The following is a 27,626-nucleotide window of genomic DNA, read 5'->3' on the forward strand; positions in this document are numbered from 1 at the left end:
ATATGTGTACTGTCTCTTTAAGAGCTGTCAATATTCGCTCCTTGCTAACCTCTCGCTGTCTGTTATTTTCTGCAACAAGATGGCTGTCGCTCCCGAGAGCAGAGTCCTCACTTTCAGCGTTTTTAAATGGAGCTCTTACTCGTCTACATATTTACCTGAGTGAGTATCTTTCCCATCCTCTGGCCCAGCGTATGCATTAGGTTTTGCGGTGGAAGGTGGTCTTTTGTCTTCTCGGCGCACTTGTGTTTCTTCCACCCTGCGCGACTGGCCTAGCTTGTCTGCGAGTCAAGCAAGCTAGCGCTAGCTGCCGTGTGGGGCGTTTGGTTTCGGATATTTAGCCGCCCGATAATGATAACGTTGTTTTTCCGCTAAACGTTTGTTGGAAGCAATAGCTTACGATGTACTTTCTGTGTGATGAAATGACGCTCAGTAATTTCTGTGAAATGTGTGGGTAACTAAGGGACAGTTTCCCACTTCAGTGTAGGATGTCAATTGGAGCGTTATCTCAAAACGTAAACAAAGCAACTGACTGGTGTATTCTTCTCTTATAGTTATATTATTCTAGAGTGACAACCCCGAAAACTTGGTATTGGAACACGCCCAGATTATTCTTTGTTATTTCCGTTGTCACGGCTGTATAATATTTTACGCTTTGATTACGTAGTGTACACTTCGGTATCTTAATACGTGAAAAACGAACGTCCAAGTTAGCTAACTGGACTCCAGAGCTGAAGTAGGCTACTAGCTGTTGTTATCTAACCACAGAGCTTTGCTTTAGCAGCTATGCTAATGAGCTTGGCTATCTGAAACTGTTGCAACGAAAGGAAAACTTATCGCTCACGCCAGCACCCACGTTATAATCTAATATAAACGAAGTCACCCATAGTTTCGCGGCTTTCGCCTGTTGCTGGTTCAGCACTCAGTAAACAGTTCAGCAGTAGCTGACTTGATGCTAGTTGGCTAACAACAACAGTTACCTAAATGAGCTTTCTAACAGAATGTAGCGTGACTACAAGAAAGTAGTTTTGTTATGTGATAAATCTACCGTCATAAGCTTCCAGGACACACAACCTTGCACTGCTGTCTTTCCGCGTTTTCTGCTCACTTGGTGGGATGGTATTCCACAGTGGGTAAATACTTGTCTCTTTATTTTGTTTAGGAATATCTTGGTGGATAAACCTAACGATCAGTCCTCCAGGTGGTCTTCTGAGAGCAACTATCCTCCACAGGTAGGTTCATTTCTGGTTAAGATGAGCTTTAATTTTGTTGACCTGGAACAGCAGTTGTCCATGAAAGTCGTGATTTGTGTAGGTTCATAGGGTCACAGTTCATGGGTAATTGGCTTGGCTAATTAATTAACATTAATATTTTAGAGAGGGGTGCATCTTGTGAAGGTGCATAAACAGGAAATTGTGCAGTCTGCACAGAGAGGCCAATGGGATTGAGAAACCCTTTGCTTTACTGGGAATGCTCTTAATTCTTTGGGAAATTTTGACATTTTACGATGGGGCATTTGAAAACATGTCAATCACACTTCTGCGTCACGTCTGTGTTATTACTCATACAATAACCAGTACTCCATTTTCCCATTTTCTGTAACCTTTTTCCCAAAAAAGTAACTACATGTCAGGTCACCGTACCTCAACAACTTTAATGGTTTGGCAGGTACTTGAACCTGTCGAGTAAAAGTAAGTGAAATATTCCAAAAATGATTATTAATAACTAGGGCTGCCACAAAGAATTATTTTGATAGTCGACTAGTCACCGATTATTTTTGCGATTAGTCGACTAATCAGATCATCATCCATTGGACATAAAACGTACAGCTTATTGCACCAGCAGCATCTGCTCTTATATAACTATCATTAGCTTACAGCTGTAAGTGTTTAAGGTCTGTGCTAACTAAAAATAAAGACAAGATGATAGTTTATTAATTTTTAATGAAATTTGCAGATTGTTTCGGTGAAGTTTAATAAACTCCTTGCTATCTAAAATATAACAGGACACCGGAGTAAATTCTCGAGCATCTCACACTTCTGATAATCAGCTGTCTGCTTGACGTTTATTCAGCTGTGTAAAAACTATAACTTTAATCTCAGCCAAACCGATTTACTCAGGAACAAATAAAATACTAAAAAAAGCCAAACAATAACATTTTTAAGTTATCTAAGTGACTTATATATCATGTTTAACCTGAGTAGCGAAGACGGCGGTGGGTTTGACAACGATTTGCCGGGAGTCCGGTGTTCTCACGGCTCTAGTTAGCCTAGCCCCCGGCTAGCTATCGAGCTAGTGGGTAACAGACGTCTCCGAAAACGTCGGAGCGCTTTTGAAAATATGTGGTGTCTTGATAAACTGAGCAGATATTTGAGGTTTACACAGCTACATTCTCGCCTGAAAATATGTTAAACGTTTATTTTGTGACCCAGAAAGAATAATAAGAGTAATATTAAAACTAACTAGCTGCCGCTATTGTTGGAAACTGAGCAGGGCCGCGCTATGAATTCTGGGACACAGCTTCTTCTTCTTCTTCGGGGTTTAACGGCAGCTGGCATCCTTGTACATGCAGTGCTGCCATCTTCTGTTTCAGTCCGTTATTACACTCTTAAATCCTACTACTTATTCCTGCGTCTTTTGGGATCTTACAAAGCTTCAAACGACGCATCGACTATTAAAACAGTCGTCGACGATTTTGATAGTCGACGTAATCGTGACTAGTCGACTAATCGTGGCAGCCCTATTAATAACAGTGTAATGTAGTCAAAGCTTAGCTGTGTTGGGAAGTTTGTAAGGGAAAATCTACCTGAAAAAGAAAGTGGAAGGTGTGGGTGCTGCCTCACCTTTGCCCACCTTTGTTTGTTTGTTTTAAACAGGTAACACTTGTGGGAATTCTTCCTTTGCATTTAACTTAATGGATTTTCATCAACTTTTGTAACTCCACTTGAACACTTACATTCTTTGGCTCGACTTTGCTCCAGCTGTTGCTGGCAGACCATCATTCATCATGTCTGGTGCTTTTCCTCCTTATAGGCTGTTAGACTTGTTTTTCTTGCAGGTGTGAATTCTCAACAGTTTATGCCGTTTGTGTTTTACAGTTTAATAAAAATGAATCCAATGTTGTTCAGTAGAACTATTAATGTTTATTTACACAGTGTTGTTTTCTAACTGAATGGTAAAGTCGTGTGCTTTCAGTTGTTTGGGGGGGTTGGCCTCGCTTACAGTGTCTTCCTGGGCTTGTTTATATTTGAGTGCTCAGTACATGGAATATCTCAACGCTGACCTTGATCTGCCTGAATGTAACATGGTTTTAAGCCAGGCCTCAGTTACTCAAGTTGATGTAAGAGTAGTGAGTGGATTAAAAGCTTCTTAGCAAGTGTGAATGTGCCTAAATGTGATATTTTAAAAAAGTCAGTTATACACAAACTAACTGAAATAATAATGCAAAAGGTTGGACAAAGATCTGGGTCAGAAACATTAAGTAAGGAGATGAGATGCAGCTCTGTCATCAGTTTTTACTGTAGGTCAAACAAATGTAACAATGTTATCAAAAAGGACGTTTATTTTCTCGATTACAAATAAGATGATAATAATAAAGTGAATAGGAATTGTCTTGATATAAGAAAAAACAAAAAAAAAACCAAACAGTAATGTTTTAATACCAGATGAGACAAATATGACATTTTTGGCAAAAACGATTCTATGTTTGGGCAGAATGAATGCCAGTATCTAAACTTTGCATATGAAGCATCATGGTCTGGGTCTGTTTTAACTAGGGCTGTGCGCTATGACCAAAATCTCATATCCCCACAGAAGACATTTATCGCCCCGACAACGATATATGTATCACAAAATTTCATTTCATTTTCTGTAAATTCTGTGGATCTCGGGCAGCTCGACTTGTGTAAGTGTGTATGTATCGTGTAGCTGGAGTCGAGTGTTTTGACTGTAACGGCCGCCATTTTCTTTGTATTTACTACAAAGCGTGCTCTAACCTTTGAGTCTGAGGTTTATTTTGAGCACCTGACGGCTCTTTGTTGCTTCTCATCCGTAAACTCTCTCACATGATTCTTGCGTAGGTGTAAGAAAAGGTTTGTCGTGTTTGAGTCTGAGGTAGGGCTGCTCGATATAACGATATATATCGATGACGATATAAAAACGTCTGTCGTTTCACCTTAGACTCAAACGTTAGAACAGGCTTTTCCCCGCAGCACGCCGTGTAATAAATACTCACAAAGAAAACGGCGCCGTTACAACTTATGTCTAAAAATGTATCGTTTCATGCATCGGTTAAAACACTCGACTCCAGCTACATGACGCGCAGCTGGAAACACTTCACGCAAGTCGAGCTGCCCGAGAGTCACAGAAGTTACAGAAAATGTTACATTTTTGTGATTTATATCGTTATTGGACGATAGATGTCTTATATCGGGATATGAGATTTTGGTCATATCGCACAGCCCTAGTCTGAGTTGGGGTTTGTTTTCCTTCATAATTTTACAGTTTTCTGGTCTGTGTCAGACTTTTCATAAACAAACCATGTCCATGTTACAGAGGGAGCCCTCGTTTAGGAGTAAGGTTAGAGAACTTTAAGGAATGAATGTAGCCACTACGGTGACCATCAAAACCATGAATAAAAACAAATGATAGCGTAATATGAAACGACAGACGTTTTCATATCGTCTTTAGATATATGTCGTTCCTTAAATCGAACAGCCCTAATTTGAACTATGACCTGGATGACTGAGAGCCTACACAGACGATGTAGATAAGCTACTCTTAGCTACTCTCTTATTTCCCAAGGGGTTACCACAGTGCACGGATCCCCATTTCACACCAAATACAACCTTCCCATTTATCCAGGTTTGTGCCGGGTCCTAGGACAGCAGCACGACTCCAGGAGGCTTCGTCTTTAAGACTTCAATTCTGTAGAAGTTCTAGTAATTCCAAAGAGTTCACTAACTTTATCTTGCAGCTGTACGAGGAGGTCCCACCTAGCAGTAAGCAGCAACTGTTTACGTTCACACTTCTGAAAGAAAAAGTTTGCCTTCCTCTCTCTTGAACTCATTGACTCTACAACCAAACACTGTCATAGATAGTGTTGCACGACTTTGAGGTTAAATCTGAGAGTTTGCATTGACTGACAAGAGGAAGTGAAACATTGCAAAACAATGGTTAACCACTCACTTGGAGGACTGAGCACCCTAGACTCAAAATACTCTGTTTCTAGTACAGCAGCTGGGTGTTACGCAGGCTTCACAAATTCTAATAATTCTGCAGCTCAGGTACGTCCTTTATGCTTTAAATGAAGGAAACTGCAGGAATCTGCCTGTAATTTAGAGTAAGAGGTGTTTGGATGGTAGAAAACTGCTGGTTGAACACTTGATTTGTCAATCTAAAGTAACAATTCCCCATGAGAAATGATGCAGAACCTTTCTTTCCATTTTTTAATAAGACGTGGAGCATAAACTAAATAGTTTTGGGGCTTGGGGGGCATTCTGTCCTCCCCCTGGGAGATTGCATCCTTGCCGATGGGATCTGTTCATAAAGAAAACAACACGAACATTGTTCATTTGTGCTGCTTCTGAAAACCATATGATCGAATCCCAGAGGGGAAGCATTTTCACACGAATCCACACTGACAGCAGCAGGTCGTGTAGCTCACCGTCCAAAACCTTCAGCGTTGGGATACGTTTTTAACCCTTTAAAGCCGGTCGGAGCAGCACGCTCCGTTTGTGTAACTATTTTTAAATCCCGGTAGCTCTGCAACCACGTGAGCTAGCGCAATAATTTTTTTTGCATATGAAACCGGAGGAGTTGTACTTACATCTTATGCCATCAGCTTGTCCTCGGTCACAGTTTCCTTCCACATATAGCTTTGCAAAACTGCATAAAAAGCACTTGCAGCAACAAAAACATAATATTCCAGAAACACGCTTTGCCGATCCGATCAGCTGTTCATAACACTTCCTATGTCCATCAGCGCGAACTATCGCATGTCCGCCATGACCTGCCCGAAACCAGAAGTGACGTCATTTTGTGGAAATGTAGTTTTTTTACCATCAGGGCCTCATGAGCCTATACTGGTGTTTTTAAAAGTTATGTTTGACTTTATGACTTTCTGTGTTGTTTCTGGGATGCTTAGGACTCATATTGCACTGCTGGAAATAGTTTATTTTGATGCATATGCTGCTTTTTTGCAAATTTGCATTATAATATTTATTTTTGTTTTTCCTGCAGTGTATAAAAATTGGTGTATTTCAAAAATAAAACTATGAAGACACTCAAAATAAATTTCCTGTGGTGGGAAACTATTTTGTGCAACTTTTTTGTATTTACAGTTTTGAGGGATAAGCCTCTTAAATTTCTTTAACTAGAAATATATGTTAAAAAAACAAAAATGATTTTCAATTTTTTTGTAGTTTATTGCACTTTTTTGCAATTTATGTAATTACTATGCACTTAATGCAGACATATTATTAACATTTAGGCTGTAATGGTTGTATTGATGTATAGCAACTTGAAATGCTCCCAAAAATGGCTCCACAGCATGTAAACATATAAAGTAAGCTCTGGCGGACTTGGTTCTATGGTAGGTCTTAAAGGGTTAAATTCAAACTGCTGTCATTGTCCAAAACATGACGTTCAAATCAGTAGCGTACCCCCACCTCCATCGACTAATTAAAAAAACTGTGTGCCAAATGACTGGTGAGTAAATTATAACTTGGATGTGAGTCGTCACGGGAGGGTGATGGGAGGAGCCCATTGCTTCATCACATTGTCTCATTACAAACACAAAATGGAAAGTCAACTCAGTGTTGCTACTTTATAAAGGTTTGTAAAGGTGGGGAGTTTGTGTGATTCATTAATGCTTCATTTCAGATTGATATCGATGCTTTTACAGCGGATGTGAACATGTTGGTCTCTGTGGATTTAAACGCTCTCACATTTCCTGTTTAATCGGTGCTGTGGCCTGTGGCCATGGGTGGATTGTCATTTGATGTCTTGGCTTGTTAGAGCACCAGTGACATGTGGATGCAGTTCATAGTGTACTGCCACTTACCTGATGTAGTCGTTTAGATAATGAGTGAATCCCTTCACAGCGACTGGGCAGGCATAATTGCAGGCAATTTCCTGGAGCTCTCTACAAGCACTAAACACATCATAACTCTGCTCTGTGCTTTCAGTCTGTTTCACCTGCCTTGATCTCTTTCCACAGTTTTTAATCTTGAAATTGGAAAGGCCTGCAATTGTTCAGAGCATCACCTTTGGGAAATATGAGAAGACTCATGTGTGCAACTTGAAGAAGTTCAAAGTGTTTGGTGGGATGAGTGAAGAGAACATGACCGAGCTTTTGTCCAGGTGAGATGCCCCTGTAGCTTCAGGGAACATGTTTCTGTGTTTGTCTGGTCCTGTAGTGTCTTTATTGGTAGACACAATACCAGGAGACAGTGCCATCAGAAGTGCTCTCCATTGTGGCTGTCGAGACGACTTCTAGTTGACAGAAATTCACTGGTTGAACAGATTTTTTTTTAAATTGGCTTAAGTCATAAATTGCCTTAGGTGTTATGTTGAATTTGAACTTCAATAAATACAAGTTCAAAGAACAGGATTGTAGTAGTTGTAAATGTGCAACTTCAATTGTTGCAAATTGTTTCTGGAGAACCTGCAACTGGCAAATGAGTCCATCCAGCTGAAGAGCTGCATTAGCAGCTGCATGTTTGACCTGCAGCTGCAAGGCCACACATGAAGTCCAGTTAGCTGCCAGAGGTGGAGGGCTGTCCAGCAAATGGATTCAGTCGGTATCTCAACTCACCAGTAGGATTTGTGAAACAGCTGTGTCATCTGGATTGTCTCTCTCCATCTGCCAGTGGCCTTAAGAATGACTACAACAAGGAAACGTTCACCTTAAAGCACAAGATCGACGAGCAGATGTTCCCCTGCAGATTTGTCAAAATAGGTGAGAGCAGTTTGGCACACTTTGTGTTGTCATGTGTTTGTTGCTGTTAACACTTGTTTGTTTCACTTCAGTGCCTCTGATGTCTTGGGGTCCGAGTTTCAACTTCAGCATCTGGTACATTGAGCTGCATGGAATTGAAGACCCAGATGTGGTGCAGCCCTGCCTTAACTGGTATAGCAAGGTAGGCCTCACCTGGATGTTAGAGGGGGGGGGCAGAGGTGGAAGGGTGGATTCCTGCGTAATATCAGCCTGAATGAAAACTTCTGGGACGTCAGAGGTGCTGATTACAAGATGAAGTTTGGAGACCCACAAACTCAGTTTGTCTCTGGGACAGTTTCTTTAATTGCATTCACATAGTTTCACTTCTGTCTTAACTTCATGTGTTGGATTCCATGTAATTTGTAAATATCATAGTTTATTACTTAATTACAAAAGATAGTTTGGCCTCTGTGGATTTTAGGTCATGCCTTTCAAATGTAAACAAAGAAAAACTTGCTTTTATCTGCTGATTCGAGTTTAGGCTTAAACTTATGTTCTAATCCTGTAAAGGCAAAGAGCTGCCGTTACTTTTGGTTTTTCCTGCTGGTTGTCTGTCTCTGGACATTTCCCGTGATGTCTCCAGTGTCAGTTGTCGCCATTTGCTTCCACACACATTAGCAGACTCATTGCAGTTTGCGTTTGGTTAGGACTTTAGATATTTTACATGAGACAAATGAACTTTTTCTCAGTCCTCCTCCTCCTTTGACGGCTTAGCAGAGCCGAGCTGGCAGCCTCCTTTACTTTTGTTGTCTTAAAATATCTCCAGACTGCTGACAATTCTCGTCGTCCGCCTACCTGCTCACATAAGTTAATGTTGCAGTAAAGTGGTATCGTGTGGTCTCTGTTGTACACGTGTTGCTAGCTTAATCAGTAACTTGCATATGATGGAGCCGACATTATAACCGTGCTTCTCACGACCATCATTTCTTGTATATTTTACTACAACATGAAGAATATAAAAAACTGTACCTGCTACTGTTCACGTTCATCAGCAGCAGCCGTGTTCTGATCAGGGAGGTTCCTGGAAACGAACAACAAACTGCTGAAATGTGTGGTGCTTTTGGGCGATGTCAGATTAGTGACTAACATTAACAGTGCTAACACAAGACCCGTAACCATCAACATATCTGTGCATGTGGTTTGTTTTCCAGTTTACTTTAGTTTACAAATGATAGCCGATATACAGCTGTTTATGTAAACATCTCAGAGTGCACCCAAATGCTTGATGGAGCTGCAGAAGCTGGTGATAGCGTAGCATACTCAGCCGGATGGTGGACGTGTTCATGCTCATGCAAGTTAGTCGTGTTTGAGTACTTTGCTCGCACTTTACATCTGCACAAGCAGCACACCGCTTTGAGTGCATCCTTAGGTTTACCCCTTTCATCCAAAATTGGCGACTTTATATATTTTTTTAATGCTGTCAGTGTTAATGTGCCGTCATCACGACTAACACGATTAATAATTAACCCACAGACTGAGTCAAAATCCCCAAAATATCTCTGTTAACACATTTCAGGCAGTTTGTTCATTCTGCGCTCAGATGGGGTGTGTGTGTATTTATTTATTTATTTATGTTAAAAAGTAACATAAAAAGAAGCTATAACTTAGATGTTGTCTTGTTCAGAGTTGGCTGAAGGACTAACGACATCACACACAAAAAACCAGAGACTAGATGTTCCATATATTTTTGATGCTGCCTCCTCGTGACAGTACACAGCCACAGCATGGTTCAGTGCACACGCTTTGTGTAGGACCAATGCACAGATACACCGGCCCCTTAACAATGGCAGAAACATTTAACTAACTGTATGAACCAGTCGTGCACGTTCTTGAGGACGACAGTAGCCGCTGCTCTGACCAACAGTGTCCTGCAGGTTTTGGCAGGCTACACCTGTCGGGTGTTTGCATGGCCGAGCGGCTGCATCTAGTCCTCCAACTGTAAAGCATCCAGTGCGGTGGTGCAAAGCACCCACCCCTAGACGCTATAGAGCAGCGGACACGTGTTCTCTGGAGTGATGATTCAGGTTTCTCCATCTGACAATCTGATGGATGAGTCTGGGTTGGTGGTTGCCAGGAGAATGCTACTTGTCTGACTGCGTTTTGCCAAGTATGAAGCTCGGTGGAGGGGATTGTGGGGCGGGACTGTTGGCTCAGCCCGTTAGTGAAAGGAACTCTTAATGCTTCAGCAAATCAAGACACTCTAGACAATTTCATGCTCTCAGCTTTGTGGGAACAGTTGGGGATGTCCTGTTGGAACATGGATCAGGCAGTTTGGTGTTGACTGGCCTACACAGATCCTGACCTCGACCCCAAAAAAGCACCATTAGGATGAGTTGGAGTGGAGACTGGGAGCCAGGCCTCGTCCAACATCAATGCGCTTCTGGAACAAGATGCTCATAACCACCGTATGGATTAAGAATCGAATGTCCCTTGAGTTCATGTAAAATACTAGACTGGTGGCATCATGCGCTGCGTTTTTGTTTGTTTTAAAAGCTTTGAGGCGTAATGCTCAACCTTCAGTGTCTTTTGGTTTCACACGTGTTTGATACCCTGATGCTGTGAGTCAGGTGTGGTCCAAGCATTCGTGCTGTAATTTGAACTCCTCAGTTTGCTCTCCATCGTGTCCTTATAGTACCGAGAACAGGAAGCCATCCGCCTTTGCCTGAAGCACTTCCGACAGCATAACTACACAGAGGCCTTCGAGTCGCTGCAGAAGAAGACTCGAATAGCTCTGGAGCACCCCATGCTAACCCACCTGCACGACCGACTGGTGCTGCAAGGAGACTTTGATGCCTGTGAGGAGCTGATAGACAAAGCTGTGAGAGGTATGCAGCCACAGAGTTTGTTCTGACTGAGAGAAAATGGGATTACGCTTGTTTTCTTTCTAATAATGATTTTTATTTGATTCATGTGTCCTCTTGCTAGATGGCTTGTTTAACCAGTATATCAGCCAGCAGGAGTACAAGCCCAGGTGGAGTCAGATCATCCCCAAATGCAACAAAGGTACAAGCGCCCAAGACATCAACCGAGACGACATGAACAGTGAGCCCATCTTTCCCGTGGGAAACGTTCCCGTTTATCACACGTTTCAATACATGCTGACGACTTTGCCACCTGTCTAAAGCAGCGCTTTCTTGTCTGTTTGCTGCCCCGCCCATCCCTTCGCTCCACCCCATTTTGCCTAATCCACACCTCACCTCTCCCCCCCCCACGCTCACACTCCATCTTTGTCTTTTCCATCCTCTTTCTTCTTTGCAGGTGACGGTGACGACAACAGGCCGGGGATGAGGGGAGGACATCAAATGGTCATTGACGTCCAAACTGGTGAGACCCACACAGCGCACTGTTATGACTCACGTCCTCCTGTGCACGCTGAGCTCGCAAACGAACGTTCGAACGTTCTCCTTCTATTTGTAAAAACACATTAATCACTTTTGTTTCGACAAACGGCTACTTTTTAATGAATTAATTTGAACCCTTGGATCTGACAACATTGTTGGTAGTGCACTTCCCTGCTGGCTGTCGGGAAAAACAAAAGGCTGCATTGTTAGTGTGAGACTGAGTGATGCAGTGTCTGCAGCTTGTGTATGAGCTGGGAGAAGGCAGCACACACTGACCTCTGTGTCCCACCACAGGAGTCGGTAGCAGAAGTTGGTGCAGGACGTCCCCAGTGATTTCTCTGATATCGTTTACATTCTCGTAATTTTTATTATTTTATTTTATTTAGAATTTCTTGTCAAGGAGTTTGTTTTATTTATTTAAACACAAGGAAGGTCCAGTTAAGCTATGGTGTCCCAGTCCCTTTACTGGCTGTTGGGATTTGTACTGTACATTCGGTTATGATGAACCGCTCTCTATTTTAACGGCTTATTTGGTGAATGTTTACGGCATGAAAGGGACAAAGGGACAGAACACTTGGTTATGCAGGTTTTCCTGAGGTCTCTGGATGATATGCAGCATTTGTTGTGGTTGTGTGCGAGGCTGCACTGATTGTATTTCAGTGAACCCTGTTGGTTTGGACATTTTGTTGTCATTACGATTTACATAAAACGAAACAAACACACAGAAAAACTCTGAAAGAGCTTTTAGAAAGCTTGCACAAGACGACAGTTTAAAAACGACAGTCTGGCTGCTCGGAGGCAAAACACAAAGAACGCAGTAGATTCTTTAACAATGCACTTACAAAGTTGATGAATATATTTCACTCAGTAATTTAACAATAAATTTATACCATATGAAATTATATTTCTATCACATGAACCTCGAGTCCTTACAGACAGCTGCCACATGGTGGGAGTTATTATAGCGTGACACGTGGAAAGCTGCAGTTAATAGTAGGGCTGTGCGATATGACCAAAATCTCATCTCCCGATATAAGACATCTATCGTCCCGATAACGATATAAATCACAAAAATGTAACATTTTCTGTAAGTTCTGTGAATCTCGGGCAGCTTGACTTGCGTGAAGTGTTTCCAGCTGGGCGTCGTGTAGCTGGAGTCGAGTGTTTTAACCGATGCATGAAACGATACATTTTTAGACATAAGTTGTAACGGCCGCCGTTTCCTTTGTGAGTATTTATTACACGGCGTGCTGCGGGGAAAAGCCTGTTCTAACGTTTGAGTCTAAGGTTTATTTTTTAGCACCTGGCGGCTCTTTTTTACTTCTCATCCGTAAATAATCTGGTCTTTCACGTGATTCAGTTTATTTTGAAAAGTCTCAACAGGATCTTGAGCTTTATTGTGAAAGGTTTATGTGGAACATAAACAAGCGGACATGCGATGATTTTACCGTCGTTGTTGCTAATGACAACGCATAAAAACAGGCGCTTGTCCGTCTGTAGTGTGGTTATATTAAATATAAGAGAAAGAGAGAACTTTAAGAAATTAATAATAACTACAGTGACATCAAAACATGAAAACATATTGCTGTAAACAGTTTATTTTGCGACACCATGAAACAAACGATAGTGTGAAATGAAACTATAGATGTTTTTATATCGTCATCAGATATATATGGTTATATCGAGCAGCCCTAGTTAATAGTAATGTGATTAACAGAATACAAACTAACACCTGAAACATGTCAGCAGAAACCAGTTGGTCTTATGTTGAGCTGAGGATGTCAGCAGCTCTCAGCTCCCACGCCAGCTGGTCGAAGTTTGCATTGCAAACATGGTGCCAACCAAACTAAACCAATCATGCTCATGTCCTGCTGCCTTCATCTGACAATACCTGCAGTCAGCAAGAAGATGGACTGACAGGAAGGCACGGAGGCAGAAATGTTGATTTGCTCTGTAGTTTTAGCTCAGCCTCTAGATGATGATACAAAATAACATTTTTCAAATGTTGCTTTATGGCAGAATGATTAATTATTGGATATAATTACACATATTTGCCTCATTCCAAGTTTCCAGGCTTATGTACGCTCGCTCATGTACGTCGGCCCTCTGCCACAGATGCTGATATGCTTAAAAAGAACTTGAATAGGGGATTTCCACTTTATATGAAGCAAATACATCATGATCTCATGGTGAAACCACGTTTTATAAACACCCTGCTCATATATTCCTTCTCTCTCCCGTCACCTTTGTTATGTTTTTGACAGCTTAATCGCCCTTCTGGCACAAAACGGGCTATTTAACAAAGCCGTTGCTTCATGAGCTGCGTATTTACCTCCACACAGTGTGTCACTTCAAAGGGAGAATGTGATCTGAAAGCACTTTAAATCCCAAATTCCTGCTAATCCTTTACACAAATCAACCGATTGTTAGTCGTTTCCAGTGACTCATAATGCTTTGTGTCTTTACAACTCGTTCTCGCAGCTTCCTACATCTCCCATCTGCCTGAGCCACACTGGCCTGAATTTGACCCAAACAACGTTTCAGAACAAAGAGAGCGCTTTAACCCTTTAAAACCGGTCAGAGCAGCACGCTCCGTTTGTGTAACTATTTTTAAATCCCGGTAGTTCTGCAACCACGTGAGCTAGCGCAATAATGTTTTTTGCATATGAAACCGGAGGAGTTGTACTTACATCTTATGCCATCAGCTTGTCCTTGGTCACAGTTTCCTTCCACATATAGTTTTGCAAAACTGCATAAAAAGCACTTGCAGCAACAAAAACATAATATTCCAGAAACACGCTTTGCTGATCCGATCAGCTGTTCATAACACTTCCTACTTCCATCAGTGCGAACGATTGCATGTCCGCCATGTCCTGCCCGAAACCAGAAGTGACGTCATTTTCGCGGAAATGTAGTTTTTTACCATCAGGGCCTCATGAGCCTATACTGGTGTTTTTAAAAGTTATGTTTGACTTTATGACTTTCTGTGTCGTTTCTGGGATGCTTAGGACTCATATTGCACTGCTGGAAATAGTTTATTTTGATGCATATGCTGCTTTTTTGCAAATTTGCATTATAATATTTATTTTTGTTTTTCCTGCAGTGTATAAAAATTGGTGTATTTCAAAAATAAAACTATGAAGACATTCAAAATAAATTTCCTGTGGTGGGAAACTATTTTGTGCAACTTTTTTGTATTTACAGTTTTGAGGGATAAGCCTCTTAAATTTCTCTAACTAGAAATATATGTTAAAAAACAAAAACGATTTTCAATTTTTTTGTAGTTTATTGCACTTTTTTGCAATTTATGTAATTACTATGCACTTAATGCAGACATATTATTAAAGTTTGGGCTATAATGGTTGTATTGATGTATAGCAACTTGAAATGCTCCCAAAAATGGCTCCACAGCATGTAAACATATAATATAAGCTCTGGCGGACTTGGTTCTATGGTAGGTCTTAAAGGGTTAAAGAGCCATGCTACATTGCAGTGCACCATCTCTTGGCTTGCTTGTCAAATCATGGAAAATGTAGCTTTAGCTTTGCCCTGTAAGCGAAAGCATAAATCATCCCCATGTTTGAGAGGTTTGCATGTTTGCATGTTTGCATGCTGACCCGCTGTGCAGAGTAGACCACCGTTTGAACCCCCACCACCATGTGTTATTGATAAAACGTAGTTCTGAACAGAGACTTGTGATGGTGGGTGCTGTGAACTGCAACATAATATTTTTCTGATCTTATGTCAAATAAGAAAACAGATTATTTAACCTCCTAGGACCATCCACATATGTGGACGTCATATTTTGGGACGTCTAGACCAAAATACTTAATTTTTCTCTACAAGAGTCTGATATGCACTTACGAGGACGTTATGCTGCCACTGTTCTATCAACATTTGAAACAAATGTCCTCATATGTGGATCTGATTTTTCTCAGAAACAAAAATTAGGTAAAAATCTTTGTTTTTACATTCTTTAGGTCCCAATCAGCCCAAATAGCAAAGACAAATTAAAAATGCTGCCATGAAAGAGTTCGGGTCTTAGGAGGTTAAGGGAAAACAACAACCTTGTTTGCAGGAGCAAAACAAAAGGCTCAGTGCTGGTCGTTTCTCACCCACAGAGACGGTGTACCTGTTTGGAGGCTGGGATGGGACACAGGATTTGGCCGACTTCTGGGCCTACAGTGTGCAGGAGAACCAGTGGGCCTGCATCTCCAGAGACACAGAGAAAGAGGTGATCAACCACTCACCAGTGTTTCCTGGTTGATCACTGTCTGTTTGTGTCACTGTTAGACACACGTGTAAGCATGTCTCCTGTGTAACAGAGTGGTCCGAGTGCTCGCTCATGCCACAAGATGTGCATCGACTCACAGCGGCGGCAGATCTACACGCTGGGCCGTTACCTGGACTCCAGTGTCAGGAACAGCAAGTCGCTGAAGAGCGATTTTTACCGCTACGACATAGACGCCAACACCTGGACGCTACTAAGCGAGGATACGTCGGCCGACGGAGGGCCAAAGTTGGTGTTTGACCACCAGGTAGCTGCAAAACTCTTACACTCCACTTTCCCTCCATATTCAACATCCTTTGTCCCGTCCACTCACCGTTCTTCCTCTGTAGATGTCCTAAACCTTTAAGCGTCCTCCTCCTCCTCTGTCTGCAGATAACTCGACCTGCCCTGTCCCTCTGAGTCAATCATTATCAATCCTGTCACTTCCTGTCACTTCCAAAAACAAAAATCTTCATCTCTGTCACCTCCAGCTGCTTTTTGTTAGTGCCACCGTCTCCAAAGCAAACATCATAACAGGTCTCACTACCTTCCCTTTGACTCTTGCTGCTAACCTTCTGACACTCAGCTCCCCCCCCCCCCCCCCCCCCCCCCCCCCCCCCGTCAGTTGCTTAGTTGACTCCAGTTCTTTAAATGCGTGTACTCGCTGCATCTTCAGCGCCTGCCTTTCATTCAAACCCAAGTATTCTGTTTAGCTTCTGCTGGTTTTCTCCAGTTCTCATCCACTTTGCACTCTCAGTGTAGACTACATGTTTCCCGTCATTGGTCAGGAGCTGGTGATGACACTGTGTGGTTGGTGTTAGTGAGTTTGACAGTTCCACACACCTTTGGCGGGTGGTGCTCTCCATTTTTACACTGGCAAACCTCAGAGAAGTGACGCCCCTGTAGTGGAAGCTGATCTCATCGGGTGTGCCGATGTGCCCCAGACATCGTGTTTGTCCATTGTGTCCGAACACTGTCGGACACAACAGGTGCCTCCACTCTGAACCCACAGGAGGAGTGATGGAGGCGCCGTGTGTAGTCTGAACCTGGCTTAAGTTTAACAGCTCAAGGAGAAGCCTTACATTAGCTCATTAGTAATTGCAAATCTTTAGTTTTAGCTCTAAATGTCTTTAATTTTTGTTCACACATTTTTAAACATGTCCAACCTTCATGTAAGTGGAGTAAAAGTATGTTTACAGTAGGCGTTCACCCCGTGACGTATAGATAAATACAACTCTTGTATTTGGTGCATCGTTTCCTGGCATACGAGACAAAAGGATTCAAAAATGTTTTCATCAAACCTGTAGATCAATAAAGACCACGGGGGGAAAGGGTCGGTGCACCTTGTGTAGTTTCCTCGTGTATGTCAGATAAAGGAAAGTGGCACAGCTAATGTTAAATATACATTGGTTTCATTTCACTGCTGCGTTGGTTTAGTCTTGCTGCCACTTTTAGTTCCAGCAGAAGTCGACGTCAGACCTGTTTAAGCCCGAGCTAAAAACACGAGCAGCTCTCTGTGGTCGTACTTGTGCGGTCTGTAGCTACTGCTGGCGTTCATGTTTGTTTGATCGACAAAGCTGTGACGTCCACGTGACCTCACAGTGGAGACTTGTCTGTGACTCTCCTCACTCTTTGAGAGGCAGCGTTTGATGCTGCAGCTTAAATATTTTAACATCATCCAAAAGCAGCTCTGAGATGTCACCTTAGGGTGAAACTACGGCAGATGTTTTTCACTTTGGACCAGGGATGCTGCTGGTGACCAGGAAGCATTCAGGCATCAAGTTAAACTTGAAAACCAACCTTTAAACCATTTTCCACATTCTTGCTGCTTCACTGCGCAGCTCCTCACATCCTGCATCATCAACATCACACGTTATACTAAAATATGATATGAAAGTGTGAAAACAGCTTAACTTATTATTCAAATATACCAAATATAGATCTGAAAAGTCCAAAATATTGATAAATCCTCCATCCATTTGCTCCCACTTATTTTGAAGTTGGATCTTGGGTGCAGCAGGAAGCCCAGACTTCCCTCTGGGCCCTCCTCCTCCAGGGAAACATCGCCTAGGCCAGTCGATAGGTGTAGTCTCTCCAGCGTCTCCTCCCAGTAGGACGTGCTGGGGCTGAACACCGCTGTCTCCTCCTGATGTGGAGGAGTAGCAACTGTACTGTGAGCTCCTCCTGACTGAACTCCCTCACTGATAGAGAGCTTATCTCATTCTGATAGTGTTAACAACAATATCAGCCTATTTACAGATTAGTTTTTTAAACAACGCCATCTGGTGGCAGATGTCTGCATAACATTTAGGACAATAATTGACCAGCACTGGGCATCAAATTTAAATTTTAACAGTTAGATTAAACGACTCGTAAGAACAGCAACGAGCAACTGAGTAGTCGTGTAGTCGCACACATCCCCACTTTGGACATTTGTCGTGTCCAAGAAAACACGAGGCGGTTAAAAAGCTTCAACTCAACAAATGCAAATGGAGAAAATGTAATGAAGGAAGCTTTGATTTCATCTGAAGCATTTAAATCAAACTTGTTTCAGCTCAGAGATGCATTCTGTATTCATTAACAGTGACAAACTGCTCTTCCTGCAGATGTGCATGGACTCTGAGAAGCACATGATCTACACGTTTGGGGGTCGGATCCTGACGTGTAACGGAAGCGTGGACGACAGCCGGACGTCGGAGCCGCAGTTCAGCGGCCTGTACGCCTACCACTGCCAGCTGGGGACGTGGAGCCTCCTGCGGGAGGACTCGTGCAACGCTGGCCCAGAGGATGTTCAGTCCCGTATCGGGCACTGCATGCTCTTCCACACTGTGAGTGCGTCATCGGATCTGTTTCTGAGGATAATCCCGTCGGCGACTGACTTTAATGTCGGCCATTATTTCTGTTTCTTCGCCAGAGGAACCGCTGCCTCTACGTGTTTGGTGGTCAGAGGTCAAAGACGTACCTCAACGATTTCTTCAGTTACGATGTGGATGGAGATCACGTAGAAATCATATCTGATGGCACCAAGAAAGACTCTGGGATGGGTAAGAACATCTCATATTGGACGATGAGGTCCTGCACACAGGGAGGGACGACACAGAGCTATCATAACAACACATACAGGTGGCCTGTAATCAGTCATTTTTTGGTAGCGTATTTTCAGACATTTTTTTACACTGCCGGGTTTCAAAAGTGGTGATTTAGATTTTAGTGGAGTCCCTCATCAGTCACCAAGTGTCAGTGACGTCACATTTTCAGCTTAACTCACCTAAACAACGTAGCTGGTACCAGCTATTATCACTGAGAAACCCTGAAAACCAAGTTGAGCCGAGGTACCGTTGGAAAAGGGGCATTAGCTGTTTTCTTTGAGAGGAATCACAGGTCCTGTCTTCAGGGCAGTGCTCTACTTTAATCGTATGTTAAGGGTTTGTCCCAACCCTGAAAACGAGGCGCTACTGAACACATCCCTGGAAACAAATATCACCTTTTTATTAAATTGAGCTAACTACCTCGCTAGCTTCAGTTCTGAAACGTATTGATACATTCTTACTAAAAACCTACAGCTGTGTTTGAGAGCGCTCCTCTCGTGGTAGACATTCATTTGCACTTTTGTGGTAGCTGCCTTGTAGAGTCAGCTACATGAATAATGTGATAAAATGATCGAGGCTAACAGATCCTGTGAGCTATCAGAACAGAGATGACGATCGTCTGGTTAAGGAGCTCCACCGCTCTTCAGACACTTCCTGCCAGATTGACTAAAATGTCTGCTACAGTCTGAGCTTCACCTCAGAGCCAGTATAAATAGACCTTTGTCTACCCAGCACTTACCTCTGCTGGAGCATCATCAAATCTGTTTGATTTGATGATGCACAGGAAAGAAAAATGTGAGCAGGAAAGAACCGAAAAGATTTGATTATGAAGCCAAACACGTCTCATGTTGATGTGAGCTCAGCACTGAAACACCAGCTTGTCCTGTTGTGCTGACTGGAAACTGTGGACTATATAAAAGATGTCGTTTGCAAGGTGAAGCATTCAGTTCTTGAAGTTGTTTTTTGTTTGTTTGGTTGGGGTTTTTGAGGGCGGTGCAGGCAGGTGGTTTGTGTGTTTGCTGATGTTTGCTGAGCTGATAGAAACGTTTACAATGACCTGACAAACAGAAAACGTCACTCCCTTCATGCACGCTCCTCTTCAGTATCACCAGCTAGATGCTGAACTGCAGTCACAACATGTGCACATCTGCACTTCTTCCAGTGTTGTGTCAAAGATACGTACCAAAACACCAAAGCGGCCGACCCCTGACTGTGACTCTTCATCTGTGTTTATGTGACATCTGCTGCTGATTCGTACCTGAACACACCTGCCTTTCATAAGGCCCAGAGGCCTGAAAGAAGTCCAGTCAAAGTATATGAGCCTGTTTAAGGAGTACAAAGTACAGATATGTGTTTAAGGAGTAAAAGTATAAATAACTTATATTATTACCACTCATTGACCCAGTATTGGCTCCTCTCACAGAGCTTTACAGTCTGTTGCTCTGTCGGAAACATCATTAATAATTCATTAAACACATTGGTTGAGTTTCACACATTTAAATGCACTGGTAGTTTTCCAGAAATGAAATCAGCACATCACCACAGCATGAGTCAGCTGAGTGCTGAGCTGTCAGCAGCTTATTATGAATGTCATGCCCATCGTGTGAACAGTTGCTGCTGTGAGCTGAGCTGTGGCTGCTGGACATTTAGCATGCGCTGCATTAGACTGACCTGCCAGCGTGTGAACTTTTTGTTGTAGCTGACCCAGAACTCCACATTTGTGGTTTTAATTGAATTCCTGATTTTATTAAACGGCGCAGAATGAAGATGTAAACAACGTGTGCTTCAGGCCTGCAGGCAGACTCGAGCTCCTCGTTTAGGATTTCATATCATAAACTGTGCACAGTTCCTCCTGTGCATGCTTCAGGTGCATGCTCCTGTGCATGATTAGATCTCTGCAGATCTAATCATTGATCTGCAGAGACCCCGCCCCCGTGCTTTTTTTAACCTGGCTCGATCCTTGAACCCGCCGTAATCGTAGAAGATCAACAGTGTGTGTTGGGATGTGTGATCACACCGAGCTGCATTTGCATGCTGTTCATTGTTTCTTTCTGTGTCAGTCCTTGTTGCCATGGTGCTCGTTGCTATGTTGTCGAGTAGTTTTCTTTGACAGCCCCTAACGCTGCCGCTTTCTTTCATTTTGCTATTATCAGCATGAAATCCTGACCTGATTGAGCTCAATCAGACCTGCAGGAGAAGTAAATGTGTTTCTCTTTGACCATCTGTGTACGCAGTGCCGATGACGGGCTTCACCCAGAGAGCCACCATCGACCCTGAGCTCAACGAGATCCACGTCCTGTCCGGCCTCAGCAAAGACAAGGACAAACGCGAGGAAAATGTGCGCAACTCCTTCTGGATCTACGACATCGCCCGCAACAACTGGTAGGAGACGGAGAGATAAACACTCGCTTCGTCCTGCTAAAAACTTCCTCTGATCGTAACCACAACAACACTCACAGGAAGTACTTTCACACACCAGCTCTTTGTAGCCAAGATGTTCACCACAACACACAGCAGAGCATGCATGCAAACACTACTCGCGTGCGCTTCACACTCAACGTTTCTATACACATGTCAGCACTGTAGAGAATTTAACGACCACACACACAGCGCTCGTAATCCCTGAGAGGTGTGTGAGCGTGTGTGTGTGTGTGTGTGTGTGTGTGTGTGCACGTGTGTGTGTGTGTGTAAGAACAGGCTGCAGGCCTCTGTGTTCCTGAACATTGAGTTCAGTAAATGTTCTTGTACTCTGTCCAGTGAAATCCTTCAGTGAGACACTTGCAGCATCATGTCAGGGTTTTAATAGTTTTGCAATTTTCATTAGTTTTTATTTTTATTTAGTTTTGACTTCAGATTTTCAATTTTATATCAGTTTTAATTAGTTTTTACCAATTGTTTGCTAGTTTAGTTTAGTTTTTATTTTTTGAAAATCCTTAGTTTCAGTTTAGTTTTGATTAGTTTCAGTTATAGTTTTAGTTGTGTTTGCAATAATTAAGTGTAACAAAATCCCAGTTTCATCATATCAGTCATTCTGCTCATCCTTGGGTATGTTGCTATTCCAGCTACCATACTGCACCCTGGACAGGTCGCCTGTCTGTCGCAGGGCTAACACGCAGAGACAGACAACTCACATTCCCACCTATGGGTTCTTTAAATAAATAAATAAAGGCAGATGAACAACCATTGATACCAGGCAACTATAAAATGTATATCTTGGCCCCAATGAGACTATTAACTCTCGCAGCACCGGGTGTTCGTAATTTTGGTTCAAGTGAACTGATAAACTTTTTGAAGGTAATTGACTCACACAGTTGTGTAGATATCCCCGTCCTGTTGTCTCGGGATGCATCACGCTGCCTTGCCTGGGGTTAGCTTCTGTTTTCTGGGGATGAGGGTTGAGTGTGCTCCCTTACCTTCTCAAGCTAAGCTAGGTTAGCCTTCTTGTGTGAGCTTTTCAAGTGCACTTTAAGGTTTGTGGGATTTTTTTCCCTTTAGAAATGTCCCTCATAATTTGTCTGTTTCCACTGCAAGACACTTGCTTTATCCAAAACACAGTCATATTCAAAGTAATCCCAAATTGGACTCTGGCGCTTTCTTCCGACTTTTCCTGACATGATTCTGCGCGTGGACGGAGCAGCAACACAGACGACTCGACTAACGTGCTGCCACCTGCTGGCATAATTAGACAGCAAGAAAAATATCTGGAAACTAAACTTCATTTTCACCCTTGACTCTTGTATGACACGCACACATCAATGAAAACTAAACACATTTTTGCTATAAATTCAGTTAATTTGAGTTAGTTTTGTGAACACTCATTCCAGTTTTAGTTAGTTTTCCTTTTTTTGTTTTTATTTTTATTTCCGTTAACGAAAATGTTTTTTCACTTCTAGTTTTCGTTATTTCGTTAGTTTTCATTAACGATGATAACCTTGCATCATGTCAGGGACTCCCATTTCTTTTAAACGTTGGGGCGTAAACATTTTTCTGAACTCGATCAAATGGTTGTTTGAGGTTTCACACTTGGTTTTCTGATTAAGGTTTAGGTTGGAGTTATGGGTTAATGTGACTGGAAGGACAATATGCAGTATTGTCAGTAATGTTTCTCACAAACGTGTGTTTGTGTTGTAACAAACAGTTGTTCCTGAGGGCTTCAGGAAGTGTTGTGTATCTTTGATGTAAATTGTGTGTGTGCTCCTGCTCAGGTCTTGTGTGTATAAGAACGACCAGGCAGTGAAAGAAAACCCCAGCAAGGCTCTGCAGGAGGAGGAGCCATGTCCACGCTTTGCTCACCAGCTGGTCTACGATGAGATGCACAAAGTAATTACACTGTTACACAAACACAGCCCAGCTCCCTGTCCAGTCACACATCTGGCAACACGAAGCGCTTGCGTAGACTTTCAGTGTTGCAAAGTTGAAATGTTTACAGTAAAAAAACAAAAATTCAGTTAATGATGCTTTAAACTGTTTGTCGGTCGTTCCCCTTTTCCTTAATAAAGAAGGAGAATCACTGTGAACAAACAACTGTGTCACTTGCAGAATGATTTTTTTCTTCTAACACAATTTAGATTTACGCAGCTTGACTGAAGTCCAGCATTTTTCCCTTTGACATTCTGACCGATGTTAACCTAACAACAAGTCTGAACTCTGACCTTTCTTTTTATTTGAAATGCTTCAAACTGTATTGTAAAAGTGAGACTTCCTGTGTAAACAGACAGCAGGTAAATGTGAAGGAAGTGTGGATTAACAGTGCAGTGGAACGAAGCCTCGTGCAGGCCTGAGGCCTACAGCTCGATCAGAAGATCAACATGTATTTTAGAAGCTAAATTCAGAGCGGTGTGTTTTATTCATACTGCAGACACCAACAGGCAGATTTATCTTGTGCATACAAGATACTTTTTAGATAACATACTAAAGAGTGAATGATAAATGTATCTTATACTTGTGTGTTTGCAGGTGCATTACTTGTTTGGGGGAAACCCCGGGAAGTCTTGTTCTCCTAAGATGCGCCTGGATGACTTTTGGTCCCTCAAACTGTGTCGGCCCTCCAAGGAATACCTGCTGCGCCACTGCAGATACCTCATCAGAAAATACAGGTCTGTGCCTTTAAAAGCTACCAGCAGCCATCAGTGTAGTCTACACCCTGAACCCTTTACCCTAGAGCAGTAATGCTCAGTAAGAATCTTCTGGATTTCTCTCACGATCTAAGAATCTCATGTTTAATTTTTTTATTAAACATGAGATTCTTCTTCTGCTTTCATATTTTTCTTACTTCACATATAAGCTGTTTGTCACTCCCAGCTGCAGCAGAGAGCTGCCTCTTTCATGAGCCCAGCCCAGCCCGCTGTGACCAACGGGATAAACTAACAATAAATAAGATTTTTTTAATTGCTTCATTTATAGTTATAAAGTTATAAATTGGGGCAGCTTTCTGTGACTGTGGTGACATGATTTGCATACGTAAAGTTAAAGAGTAAGTGTAACTGTTTTCAGTAGCAGGAGCAATGCAGAGGTGCAGATCTGTGTGAGAAGGGATGAGTACTTCCTGTCTAGCACTGTTGACTTGACTCATCTTTGGGAATCTAGCATGCTGCTTTGCTTCTGTTGCCATCAAGTTGCCAGTCGCTGTAACTGCAGCCTCCTCTGCAGCCTCCTCTGCTGGTGTTCATGCCATCACTGTGTGCTGGTTTCACAGGTTTGAAGAAAAAGCCCAGTCAGAGCCACTGAGTGCACTGAAGTATCTCCAGAACGACCTGTCTCTCACTGTAGACCACACAGACCCGGATGAGACCAAAGAGGTACAGCATTCCCCTCAAACGTCTACGTTTGTATACATCCCAGTCTTTGAATGCATTCATATATGTGCAAATATTAATATTAAAAGTAGTGCTGTCAAAATTAACGTGTTAAAATTAATCCTCCATCACAGTCAACAGGATTACAATTTTAACACACCTGGAGTGCAGAGTGACTCAAATCCCTGCAATGTTTCTATAAACACATTTGGGGCAGTTTGTCCAAGTAGAGTTACCGTCACACGGGCAGCTGGTCTGTAGTGACGGCAGCTGAACCAATCCACTCAATGTGGAAGATGATAAACGCCCTTCGGCCTCTCCACGGGAGATTTGAGCATTAAAACAATAAGATGGGACAGTCGACCCTCATAAGAAGGAATTCTGTTTTCACCGAAGCGCTTCCAGCTTAAAATATCACATTGACTCGAAGCACACGTTAGCCAGGATGCTGCTAGCTCTTTGGCTAACGCCTCACCCAGCTTGGACACTCACGGAACGTCGGGGCCTCAGGAAGTCGACACATCGACTGACGCAGCGGAACAAACTGCAGAGCCGTTAACATCACTGAGAACCTTCACACAGCTTTGGTTCCTCGTTCAAGGACTTGAAGCCTCCCCAAGAGTGACAGAGAGAGGACACATGTTTACAGTTTTTACATGAATGTTCAACATGTTCAATAAACATGTTAAGTGCGGATATTTTCCCTTTTTTCTCGAGTCTGTTTGCTCATGCAAAATGAAAGGTGATTAATATAGAATAAAAATAAACGATGTTTAATCATTAATCAAGATTAATCCACAGTTCCCCTGTGATCAATCTGCACGAACATGTTTGACAGCACTAATATATATATATTAGTGTATATTTAAGCTTGTAACTGACATTTATGCAGTTACAATATACTAACAGGGAAGTATAAAGTTGAAAAAATGTCATTGCAGCCAGGCTATTGATCAAGTAATTGCGATTAATCACGATCTATTGGCATCACTACTTTAAACACTTGCTGGTTTGTGAGTCATGCAGATGTTAAGCCTCTGCTGCAGTTTGCAGGTTCAGTCTGTAGACAGATGTGAGCTCAGGTGTATCCTGCCCTCATCTGTATTCAGACCGTGCAGCACCTGCTGCAGCAGGACTCGCTCTGATCAGTACGTTTGTTCGTTGCTGTTGAACGTTAAAGTGACTCAGACGTTTGTTCTGTGTGCTTCAGTTCCAGCTGCTGCCCTCGGCGCTCTTCAAGTCCAGCTCTGACTTCATCCCTCTGGGTAAGAACCTGTTCAGTGTTCATAAACGCTCTGCACACATGGCAAACATCAGGTTTATAGTCTTTATAAAAGTGTGACAGAAACTGCAGGTGGAGAGGTTTTCAGAGTAAAAGCTGCACTTAATGAAACAAGTTGCAACGCTGAGGCACAACTTTTACTTTGAAGGCAAATGGTCTTCGTTTCACAGTTCCACTCCTGCGCAGAGGGCCAACCAGTAGGGGGTAGGCATTTTTCCCTAGACATGGGTGGTTACCATGGGATGGGGCCATGGGTCACTGACTGGTTTACAGTGAGACTGAAGCTTTACCAGCGACTGCCACTCACAGTCTGCTGGATAATAATCTTTCTTTTCCCCTCATTGGTGCTCGTTATCGTGTCTCTGGAGAATTATTCATTGATTGTCACATGTCCAAAATGCTAGACAAGTTAATGTCACTAGTCATGTGTCTGCAAAACCTCAGTATTTCACTTCAGGCAGCACTTTTGTTCAGGTCGATGAAGGTGCATCTGCACAGTCGGTCTTTACTGGACACTGACTGAAACCGTCGTGTGACAAACGTCATCAATAAGCTGCTGAAATGATATTTGATTGCTTCCTGTCTGTGTTTCACAAAATACTGATGATGTGAAGCCATATATGTGTCTAAAGGATCACTTTGAGAGGTGCTGAAGCCTGATTCTGTGCATCGAGTCCACACAGATGGTTTACGGATGATCTGATATCGTCGTGTTGGTGTTGTTCATCATGAACATGTTGTTCCAGGTTCAACATTGCAAGTGAGCAATCACATTATTGTGACGTTATTCTTTTGCGCACCAACCCATTTGTGCATTTATGAAATTCCAGTGTTGCAAGGACAATATCAATTCTGCTTAGCGTTTATTAAAGGGTTAGGGTCAGGGTCCGTTGATCGGCGGACAGGCGGTTTCTCGCAGCTTAAGTACAGTTTTTTGTTTTACGACGGTTTTTCCCGAAGTCGCAAAAGTATGACATCACAACATTCTGATTGGTCACTTGCAATGTTGATCCTGGAACAACCTTTAGTATGATGATCTGGGAACAACACCAACACGAGGATATCAGATCGTGCTTTACAGTCAGCATTCAGACGTTTCCAGCCCCGGCCTGAGGAGCAGAAAGCGTCCGCGCTCTGCTCTGTACATGCATCACCTGCGTTTCCTTTCTCCCCCTCAGGTTTCTCAGACATAGACCAGACGTACGCTCAGCGGACGCAGCTCTTCGATACGCTCGTCAACTTCTTCCCAGACAGCATGACTCCACCTAAGGGCAACTTGGTAGACCTTATCACGCTCTAGCCCCTCCCAGCCTGCCGCTCGCCACACTGCTCTGACTGAGCGCCCAGCCGCACGCACCGTGTGGAGACAGAGACCAGTTATTTTTCTATTCTGGAACGCCCCCTGCTGGTGGGATTACACTTCACCCTCCTCCACCCCACTGATCTGCTGCTATCACGGGCTGCATTACCATGACGATGAGGGCAGCAAACACACACACGCTGCTGTCCTTGTTGAATACGTGAAATTTCTACAACAGCCTGAGGGTGTGTGTGCGTGTGTGTGTATACACGTGTGCTTTTTTCCTTTTGTCTTGCTGATGAAGACTGCAGGAGCATGCCAAGCCCAGTGCATCACTTTTGTTTTTGTTTGTTTTTGTTGTTGAAGCTAAACAAAAAGAATTTGCACATTTGTTTGCGGTCTTTTTTTGCTGACTCTTCTTCGATCTGTGCTTTCAGACTCACCCACACATGTCCATCCACATGTTTACATCTGAGGCCAGTTGTTAAAAATTAAGATTGTGTTGTTTTTTGTTGTTTCTCCTATAAAACCACATGTCAGCGTCATTTTAATG

General features: G+C 42.7%; 1 protein-coding gene across 2 annotated transcripts; it reads left to right on the forward strand.

Annotated features, from left to right (window-relative positions):
* Positions 1–46: 46 nt before the first annotated feature.
* On the forward strand, positions 47–27,618 carry mkln1 (muskelin 1, intracellular mediator containing kelch motifs). Of its 2 annotated transcripts, none has more exons than XM_087830337.1 (18): positions 47–159; positions 1,160–1,229; positions 7,217–7,359; positions 7,869–7,957; positions 8,029–8,138; positions 10,629–10,821; positions 10,922–11,038; positions 11,255–11,320; positions 15,459–15,571; positions 15,663–15,875; positions 18,214–18,435; positions 18,522–18,651; positions 20,931–21,078; positions 22,902–23,016; positions 23,653–23,792; positions 24,392–24,494; positions 25,702–25,756; positions 26,952–27,618. In XM_087830337.1, the coding sequence occupies exons 1-18, from the start codon at positions 80–82 to the stop codon at positions 27,071–27,073; spliced, it is 2,229 nt and encodes a 742-aa protein (XP_087686463.1). In that variant the 5' UTR covers positions 47–79; the 3' UTR covers positions 27,074–27,618. The 2 variants fall into 2 exon arrangements, with proteins under 2 accessions (XP_087686463.1, XP_087686464.1); XM_087830338.1 differs by having other exon boundaries at positions 10,922–10,999.
* The last annotated feature ends 8 nt before the right edge of the window (positions 27,619–27,626 follow it).

Source organism: Neolamprologus brichardi, chromosome 17, assembly GCF_056152115.1.
Source record: "Neolamprologus brichardi isolate AB-2024 chromosome 17, ASM5615211v1, whole genome shotgun sequence".
Classification (NCBI taxonomy): Eukaryota; Metazoa; Chordata; class Actinopteri; order Cichliformes; family Cichlidae; genus Neolamprologus; species Neolamprologus brichardi.